The sequence below is a fragment of the Rutidosis leptorrhynchoides genome, chromosome 9 (assembly GCF_046630445.1).
Source record: "Rutidosis leptorrhynchoides isolate AG116_Rl617_1_P2 chromosome 9, CSIRO_AGI_Rlap_v1, whole genome shotgun sequence".
Classification (NCBI taxonomy): domain Eukaryota; kingdom Viridiplantae; phylum Streptophyta; class Magnoliopsida; order Asterales; family Asteraceae; genus Rutidosis; species Rutidosis leptorrhynchoides.
The window spans coordinates 232,567,646-232,577,729 of NC_092341.1; the positions used below are offsets into that span (position 1 = coordinate 232,567,646).

At 29.3% G+C, this 10,084-nt stretch overlaps 1 protein-coding gene across 1 annotated transcript; it reads left to right on the forward strand.

Moving 5' to 3' along the window:
* Positions 1 to 2,948: 2,948 nt before the first annotated feature.
* LOC139865582 (DExH-box ATP-dependent RNA helicase DExH17-like) lies at positions 2,949 to 9,310 on the forward strand. The gene is made up of 7 exons (XM_071853650.1): positions 2,949 to 3,079; positions 3,253 to 3,504; positions 7,787 to 7,836; positions 7,952 to 7,969; positions 8,175 to 8,257; positions 8,348 to 8,546; positions 9,125 to 9,310. Exons 1-7 carry the CDS (start codon positions 2,987 to 2,989, stop codon positions 9,138 to 9,140), a joined length of 711 nt encoding a protein of 236 aa, XP_071709751.1. The 5' UTR covers positions 2,949 to 2,986; the 3' UTR covers positions 9,141 to 9,310.
* The last annotated feature ends 774 nt before the right edge of the window (positions 9,311 to 10,084 follow it).

Consider the following 10,084-nt stretch of genomic DNA (forward strand, 5'->3'; position numbering starts at 1 on the left):
AGCGTATAATTTGTAAAACTCATTTTCGGCTAACCGTTTATTTTAAAATCACATAAGTTCGAATTAAACTCCTGGATAATAATCGAAACGTCCAACGAGTATTATCATTTAATATTTATTTTTTAATATATTTTATTTATATATAGTTAAGTTTTAAATAATAATTATAATAATATCATATTGTATTTTATTAAATTCTAATAATTGAATCATATAACATTTCAAATTAATATATATGTATATATTTAAATATGTACATATCTATTCACAAATAGATGTTCGTAAATCGTCGGAATTGGTCGAAGGTCAGATGATTTCATAAACTAGTTCAAAAATTTTGAAATTTAATTTAATAAGCTTTGCTTATCATGTCGAAACTATATAAAGATTAAGTTTAAATTTGGTTGAAAATTTCCTGGTCGTCACAATATCCATTTATTTTTTTTACTTTTCATCCATCCATATCTATATCCGTCGGGTGAAGCGGGTTAATGGATAATTATCCATATCCGTTTAAATTTATTTTATTTTTAACAATTATAAGCGGTGGTTCACTATATACGATCAAAAGTAATATTTTTAATAGTTTATGCGACCGAAAGTCACATTTTACTAATCTATATAACAAATATTCAATAGATAACCTATTAAACGTGTAAAGATATCGACATGTAAGTTGCTTACTTTTAGTTACATGAAATCACATTTGAACCACCAAAGTACGATAAATACATTTGATTATTCAAACAAAACAAAAATATAAGAAGAAAGTTATATTTTTAGAGAAAATATAAAGAAAGATGAATATGAATATAATTAATGAAATATCACTACATAAATGATACTAATTTGAGTGATAAATTTATATATTTAGTTATTTCGGGTGAAAGCGGGTTTATCCATGGATGAAATTTTTTCATTCACATCCATATCCATATCCATTTAGATCGTCCATATCCACGAATAATCGGGTAGATCGGATGGATATCCACTGGATCGGGTATCCATTGCCATCCCTACCCATAGGTAGTTGGGCTGTCAATCCAGCAACTCGGACAAAGCCAAACTGGCAACTCAGAGATGCAAAGAATAAATTCAGATGCGTAGCAGGTAAAAATCAGTAAAGAAAGCGCCTGAAAATTAAAGTTTTACGTCGAAACTGTTGGAGGTTTTTCAAGGATATCGTGTAGGGTAAAATAATCGATGACCGGATAAATAACTGAATCGTGTATCACTTTCCGAAAGTAATTATTAGACCCTTATGCCTGGGTTACACGAATATCACTTTGGGATAAGACAGATATTTAGTTCTTATTTTGGCATAAGATAAGAACTCTTTGCAAAAGAGTGTTTATATGTTATGTATTATTTTCTTATGAATATCAATTGAGTTGTAAAATACATCCTTCCGTTCATTATATAGAAATATATATGCATATAATTCAATACATTAGTCATGCAAATGATTACTTTTAATAGATTAATATGACTAACATAATCCACCATGCATATTATTATGTCATTTAATAATAGAATATAATCATTAACATATATATAATATTGCTATAGTTGTTATATGAATCATCCGTTCACTTGCTCATATATAAATTATGCATAAAGAGATTCATATCTAGCTACTTTTCAAGTTGTCTCCCATGTTCTATTTATATATTGCTAGAGTCAAGATTAGGTTGTCACTTTTTCTTATTATAACAATTAATCAATTCATACGAGTACTTTTATATCAAAGCATACTCACATAGCACTAGCATCATAGTATATGTATATTCATATGACTAAGAAGTGCATCATTACACCAAATACACATACATATATATTATATACACATGACATTAATTAGATACTAAATCATATGAGCATATCAAATTAATAACTATAATACATAAGTGCATATAGTAACATACGTACAACTCAATTACATAGACAACCAAAATGATTTTTGAGTCAGTGAAGTCTTTTACTTAATGAATGTACACTCCGTACCTCCTAATTCAATACGAAGTGTTAAACAATATCCCTCGGTTACACTAAATTAACAACAGAAACAAGTTGCCGCCGTATTCGCATGTAAAACACGGCGCGAGGGTTTAATAAATATTGGATTTTTTGGTTCCACACTAATACATATTGAATTATTCGGTTGCAAAAGTGAAAGATTCTATATTAAATAAGGTTAAAAAATGCAAATAGACCGCATATATTTTGGTGAATATATTTTGGTGAATATTGTGTATCATCTGTCTCAAAACAATGTCTCATGATAATTTTATTAGAATTAAGGAGGCACAACCCAACTCAAATATGAAACCTTCGTAAATCATCAAGCCATCACTAAAATATTGATTATTTTGCTATGTCTTCAATGCAATTTTCATTTCCAGTTACATTAATGGCGATACTTGAACCCGACTACAGAGGGGTGAAACAAGTAACAAAGGTGTAAACACTAAAAAAAAATCTTACTTTTTAATAAAAGATATTTTAATCGTACTTAAAAAAAAAATTCCAAGTGAGATAGGTACCCTTTGAGATATACTATGTTCCACCTATGAGTTACATCAAACAGAAACCAAAATGGTGATGCTATATATCAATTATCAAATACATTAAACTAGTTGTGTAGCCCTCGCTTCGCGCCGGGAGCTCCGTTTTGAATGTGAGTTAAAAAAAAAAGTCTTGATCTATTTTGTAAAAAAGAATTTTTTTTCGACATCTAACATTGAAGGGTTGTTCCTTTTGTGAAAGTTGCTTTGTAAAAAAGAATGTTTTTCGACATCTTTTGGTAGCATTGAAGGGTTATTCATTTTATGAAAGTTGCCTCTTTTATAGTGGAGGGACAAAAAAATAGTTGATTTTTTTTGTAAAAAAATATTTTTTTCGACTTTTTTGGTAACATTGAAGGGTTGGTTCTTTTACGAAAGAATATTTTATATATAAAAAGAATTACAAGGGAGCTTTGAATTCAATGCTTTTAGCAAAATCTTTACATCAAAAACTCTGGGAAGACAGTCCATATCTGCTCAAACAGTTGCCTGGCATTGGCATGGTGACCGCAAAGGTATTCTCTCAATCTCTATACAACCAAATAATAATAATGATGATAATAATTTTATTTATTTATTTATTTATTTATTTATTTTTTGGGAAAGCTAAACAACAAAATTGAATCGTATATCTGCTTACATCTAAGATGACAGTGTATTAACCCACCAACCTGTTGTTTATGTTCAGGCCTTACAATCTATGGGAGTAAATACATTTGAGACCCTTGCTGAAGCAGACCCAAGGAAAATAGAGATGGTTACTGGTCGAAAGTTCCCGTTTGGCAACCACATTAAGGATTCTTTGTTATCTCTTCCACCTAAAGTGGATCTGAAAGTTGAGGAGACCACTTGTCCAAATTACGGAAAGTTCAAACTGGTTATGACATTAACGAGACTGTCACAGTCATCACAAGCAACTAAACGACATTATGCGGATGTGGTATGTGATTAGGCACTCATTATTGTGAAGACCCGTCCTAATCCATCCGGACGAAGTCCATATCCATTATAAACGAATCACAACAGTTGATTACATTGCGAGGTACTTGACCTCTATATGATACATTTTACAAACATTGCATTCGTTTTTGAAAAGACAATATTTCATTACATCGAAAGTGGACGGCATGCATACCATTTTATAATATCTAACTATAATTGACTTAATAATAATCTTGATGAACTCAACGACTCGAATGCAACGTCTTTTGAAATATGTCATGAATGACTCCAAGTAATATCTTTAAAATGAGCAATTGCACAACGAAAGATTTCTTTCATACCTGAGAATAAACATGCTTTCAAGTGTCAACCAAAAGGTTGGTGAGTTCATTAGTTTAACATAAATAATCATTTCCATCGTTTTAATAGACAACAAGATTTCATATTTCCATTTCTCATAAACATACGTCCCATGCATAGAGACAAAAATATCATTCATATGGATTGAACACCTGGTAACCGACATTCACAATATACATATAAGAATATCCCCATCATTCTGGAATCCTCCTTCGGACATGATATAAATTTCGAAGTACTAAAGCATCCGGTACTTTGGATGGGGCTTGTTGGGCCCGATAAATCTATCTTTAGGATTCACGTCAATTAGGGTGTCTGTTCCCTAATTCTTAGATTACCAGACTATAAAGGGGCATATTCAATTTCGATCATTCAACCATATAATGTAGTTTCGATTACTTGTGTCTATTTCGTAAAAACAGTTATAAAAAGTTGCGCATGTATTCTCAGCCCAAAAATATAAAGGGTAAAAAGGTAAATGAAACTCACCATACTGTATTTTGTAGTAAAAATGCATATGACTATATTGAACAATGCAGGGTTGGCCTCGAATTCACGAACCTATATCATTTGTATATCTATTAATACATATAATCGTAATTGAACAATTTCATATATTATAACTTATGTTATATATGATATATATATATATATATATATATATATATATATATATATATATATATATATATATATATATATATGTATATATATATATATATATATATATATATATATATATAAAATAGTTAATATTTATATAGTTATATATAAACATATGATTAATATTATATTAAAATCAATAATTTGATATATGTAATTATTTATATAAATAATCTTAATGTATATAATTTTATGTAATGTTATGGTAGAGTAATAAGTATACTCTTATATAGGAAATACTTATTTGTTATAGTAATATTGTTACTAATAACAATCTATATGATAATTTTACTAATATTATAAATTTTGATAAAAATGATAATAATAATAATAATACTAATAATTATAAAAGGATACTAATACTAATGTTAATGATAATAAAACTAGTTTGCGTTATTTTTATAGTAATGATAATAATGATAATCCTAATTATGATAATACTTATACTAGTAGTTAAAATAATAAAGTTACATTTTTAAATGATAGCATTTATATTAGTAACAACATTAGAAATCATATTTGTAATTGTAATCCTAATAATAATAAGTGAACTTTCTAACATAATACTTATTTTAGTAATAATAATCTTAACAATTATAATACCAATACTAATCCTATATGATAATAATAATACTAACACTAGTAATACTTATATTAATAATAATATTTGTTATAATACTTGTAATAATAATAAAAATAACTAATTATACTAATAACAATACTAATAACCATAGTATAATTAATATTTATAATACTAACAATAACAACAACAACAACAACAACAACAACAACAATAATAATAATAATAATAATAATAATAATAATAATAATAATAATAATAATAATATAAAGGTTATACCTCACAAAAATAGGCTTAAAAATATATATGATGCCCCTACCCGGGCTCAAACTCACAACCTCTCGAACACTCTCAAACTCGTTAACCAGCTGGGCTGTTACCTCATTCCTACTAATATTTGTAACCCAGTTATATTTAATACACACTTTCTGTCTTCCTTTATCTTCTTCCTCCTTGTATTAGTTCCACCAATTTATCAAACATCCTCATTATTATAAAGTTTAAATTAAATTTCGAAATACAATCACAAACTACTTGTAATTTATACCTAGTTCACTTAATCGGAAAAAAAAAAAAAAAACTGCTGGTTAGCGACTGCCCAAAAAAAAAAAAAAAAAAATTGATTTTCGACTAATTATGTTTTAGCCAAAAGTTATAAAAGCAAATATGTTTCAAATCATCTCCATAAACTATAAAAATTATCAATTGAACCTTAGTCGTAACAGATCATTCGAATTCGTTCATGAAAGAATCATTTGACTTTTTATACCGAAGGTTTGACTCTCAAATTCCTTTTTGATTTTGCAAATTAAGATATGATAATTTACAGAAAGAATCACGAATTGATTCAGATCACTTCTGTATTTACACATTCCTTTAATTTGTTTCGAGACGATTTGAAGGCCAAACGGTCACGTGTCCCGTGTATGGATGAACATAAAAAAAATGAGAAATATGTTGTTGTGGATGTAATATAATGATGAACGAGTGTTAGATTTTCGTTGTGAATCAAGAATCCGAGCTTGAGTTTTAATGTGAGTCATCAATTGTTGATTTGAAAGATTGAAGCTCGTGGGTTTATGAAAAAAATATGAGTACTTGAGTTTGAATCTGAATATTAATTTTAGTGTTCTAAATCTGTAAGTAGAATAAGATGATATAGAATCTTAATGGTTTGTGAAAAGTGTGTGTGATAGCCTGATGTAAAATTTTATAATTGATAACGAAACTGAGATGATTCCCTAAACAAGTACGGAGTAATACTCTATTATTTTATAGCGAATAATTCAATCACGAGCAGAGATTTAGAGACAACAAAATTTAAACAGATAGGGACACACAACTAGTTCCAAAATTAACTTACTTTATAATTTTTATATAATTAATATTAATAACTAATAAATATAAATATATTAATAATAATACTTATAATATTATTAATAAAAATAATAATAATAATATAAATAAATAAAGTCTAAATGATATTTTACTCGGGAAGTCACCAAGTGGTGCGTCTCCTCATGGTTTGAAGATTTGGCAAGCCGTGGTGTGGTCTTGCGCGTATTACCTTTGGAAGAGCCGCAATTTGGCGGTTTTGGTGTCTAGCTCAAAACAAGAAGTGATTATTGTGTGCAAATGTTTGTGCGTTCATTTTGCTAGAAGGTATCACATGCATACAAATTTAAAAAAATAATAGTGAGGACTGGAGATGACTGATTATTAAAGTTTTGAGTATTAAATTGTTTTATGGAACAAGATGATATATTCTAAGATTGTAATGTCCACTAGAGCTGTGTTTATTTGCATTATTTATTTAATATTAGAGTAGTGGTTTATTGGTAGTTAGTTGGATCAAAAGAAACACAGTGAAGGAGAATGAAAATGAAACAGGGTGTTCTTTCAATTCAATCATGTGTACATATATACAGAATAGATATATGTCAGATATGGTATCAAATATAATAATAATAATAATAATATAGGAGTAATCAATCACATAAGTTCGAATTTAACTTGCTTAATATCAATCGGAATATCAAATGAGTATTACAATCATTTAATATTTATTTTTAATATACTTTAATTGTATATAAATATGTTTTAAATAATAATTATTATTTTTACATAATTAATTTCTAACAATTACATCATAAATTATATTTCAAATTATATATATTTATTTAAATATATACACATCTATTTACACATAGTTGTTCGTGAATCGTCGAGAACGGTCGATGGTCAATTGAATATATGAAACAGTTCAAAATTTTCTAGACTCAACATTACAGACTTTGCTTATCGTCTCGAAGTCATATAAAGATTAAGTTTAAATTTAGTCGGAAATTCTCGGGTCGTCACAATTATTACAATACAAGTATAGGTGGCAACAAGGGTGGGTTAGGCGGGTTGGGGGACATGTCAATATGGGTTCACGTTGAAATGTTTATCTCTCCATTGTTCGCTATTAATGTGTGTTTTAGTCTCGATTTTATAAAAATAACTATTTTGATATTTGAATTAATGATTTAGAATGCTGTATGGATTAGTTATACACTTTGGAAACACATTTGACCTGTTACCCCATTCCAAATCTGGCCATCCGCCATTTACTATGTAACCTGTAAATACGATGCTTGTTAAACATTAACTTTTACATAACATCCAATTTTCACAGGTTGTGGCTGTAGAGGAAGATAACCTGATAGTTTTCCATGAGAAAATAAGGTAATAAATCTGGAATTTAAACTACTATTGCTTTGGTATTAGACAATGCTTCGTATATTTAAGAAAATTTATTACCAAGGTGATTTTACAGCATAAAATAAATGGTTTTTTGCAGAGTGGAAGAATTTACCAGGTAACAAAGATGTTTCCTTCTGTTGAGTAACATATCAAGCCCGAGTTACTTTTTAGACTTGCTAAACATAGTGTAAGCTGATCAAACTGTGAAAAGTGTTTAGAAGAGATCCGATTTATGTAGTTTCTGTCCGATCTTTTCTTACCTATTATTTTTATTTTTATCTTTGTTTTGTAAAAAAATTTGTATTTCTATTTGGGTGCAGCCCATATAGTGCAACAGTACTAGTTACATGCCCTTTACAAGGAAAGCTGACTGTTAAGGCAAATATGATTTTCGAAGAATACGGTGAAGTTTTATGCTCTAATTCAACTCCTAATATTTCTTATTTCAATGATAGTTGTGCTATTACTTATTGTAGTTGTGATATTTGTGCAGTTGGGATTGACATACACCAGAAGGTTATACTAATGCGAGATAATAAACTAGAAAGCTATTATAAACATGCAACCAAAAAAGTCTTCTTACCTCAACCAACTGATGTATGCGTTATTGAGCCTGAAAACGATCATTCGCCTACTGTCCCAGCTCTCAGGCCAGACAAGTCGTTAAATCCTAAAAATGAAGATGCTTCTGTGTATGTTCTTATGTTCCAATGTCATTTTCGTCTTATAATTGATTCGGATTATGTTTGATCTATAAATAGTGATAGTAATATAAAAGAAACTGGTCAGATTGGTTCCATGGTTCGAAAGTCTTCCAAAGTATTATTGATTGCATAAAATATCTTAAAGCATGTTATTTAATAAGTACATTTTTTAAAAATTCATAGTTTCTGGAATCATATTTGAAGCACTAATTATTTCTGAAAAGAATTAAAATTACATTTTGAACAAAAAGTTCCTGGCTTAACCCGACCCATACAAAAGTGACCATTTTGACATGTTATCCAACCTGCCCATTTTCTTTTATATTACAATAAAAAAAAAAAGATAAACCATCTTCAGAGGCTTATTATTTGAAATTTGATTTATCTTCTTAATTTATAGTATAGCACCATTTCAGACAGTTGTAACATATAGTTATCATCTGATGATGCTTACACAGGTGAGTCAGTTGTTGAGAACAACAATGATGACGATTGCAAGATCATTAATGAAAGAACAGTTTTTGATCACATACGTGAAAAGGCTAAAAGTTTGCCTTCTTTGGCAGCCAACCCAACTACTGAATATCCGCCATCAGAGGAGACGTTAAGCCTTTTAAGAAAGAGAACACGTGATCGACAGCTGGCACTGGACGATACTCTAGAATTTCTAAACCAGACTGCATCAGGTTCCAATTCATGTGAAGAAGAATCAAATGAGCCAGCAAATGAAAACACACCATCCAACATATTAAAGGGAGAATCAATATTTGAACATATAAGAAAGAAAGCTAAGAGCTTCCCTTGAGTCGATGAAATGAAGACCTTACAAAGGGAGAATCAATATTTGAACATATAACTGATACTGACTCATTTGTTGATGCAAAGTCAACTGCAGTTCAGGACGCAACTTTTATCATCTTAGATTCAGAAATTGTGGAACCTCGATCCGAAAAAAGAAGCTCACAGTCACAGCAATTTGAACTGAGAAAGCTCAAGTCTCCAAGTATAGCAAACCAGCAATGCCGTTCACCGGCAACAGCAGCTGTAACAAGGGAGGAAGCAGATTCATTTCTCGGGTTCAAGAGTGTTTTTTCTTTTCTATAAATCATACAGTATTCTTTTTTCCATGCCTTAGAATAAAAAGCTACTTTCTTCATATACGGTGTTGTAAACTTGTAATGTCTACTTGACCTTGAGTTTCAACTTTCAACTATGTTTTTCAGCTTCATTTTCTATCACCTTCCACAATCACAATTGTTTTAGTTTAATCTTTTTTCTATTAATTGATTGTCTGGTTTCACGGGTTTTTATTGAAAATAGTAAGTACTGATGATCTGTTTTTAAAACATGGTCGACATTTGATTTTCCTTATAGGCTATTGTTCAGAACGGCAGCAAGAACGGAGGACAACCACTGCGTAGTGAGTGGTCTTATTATAGATTTATAGTCACTTTTAAATAGATACTACATATAAACACGTGTGATACTCTGCATTTTTCTCACTTGAAATAAATACTTGTTGTAAC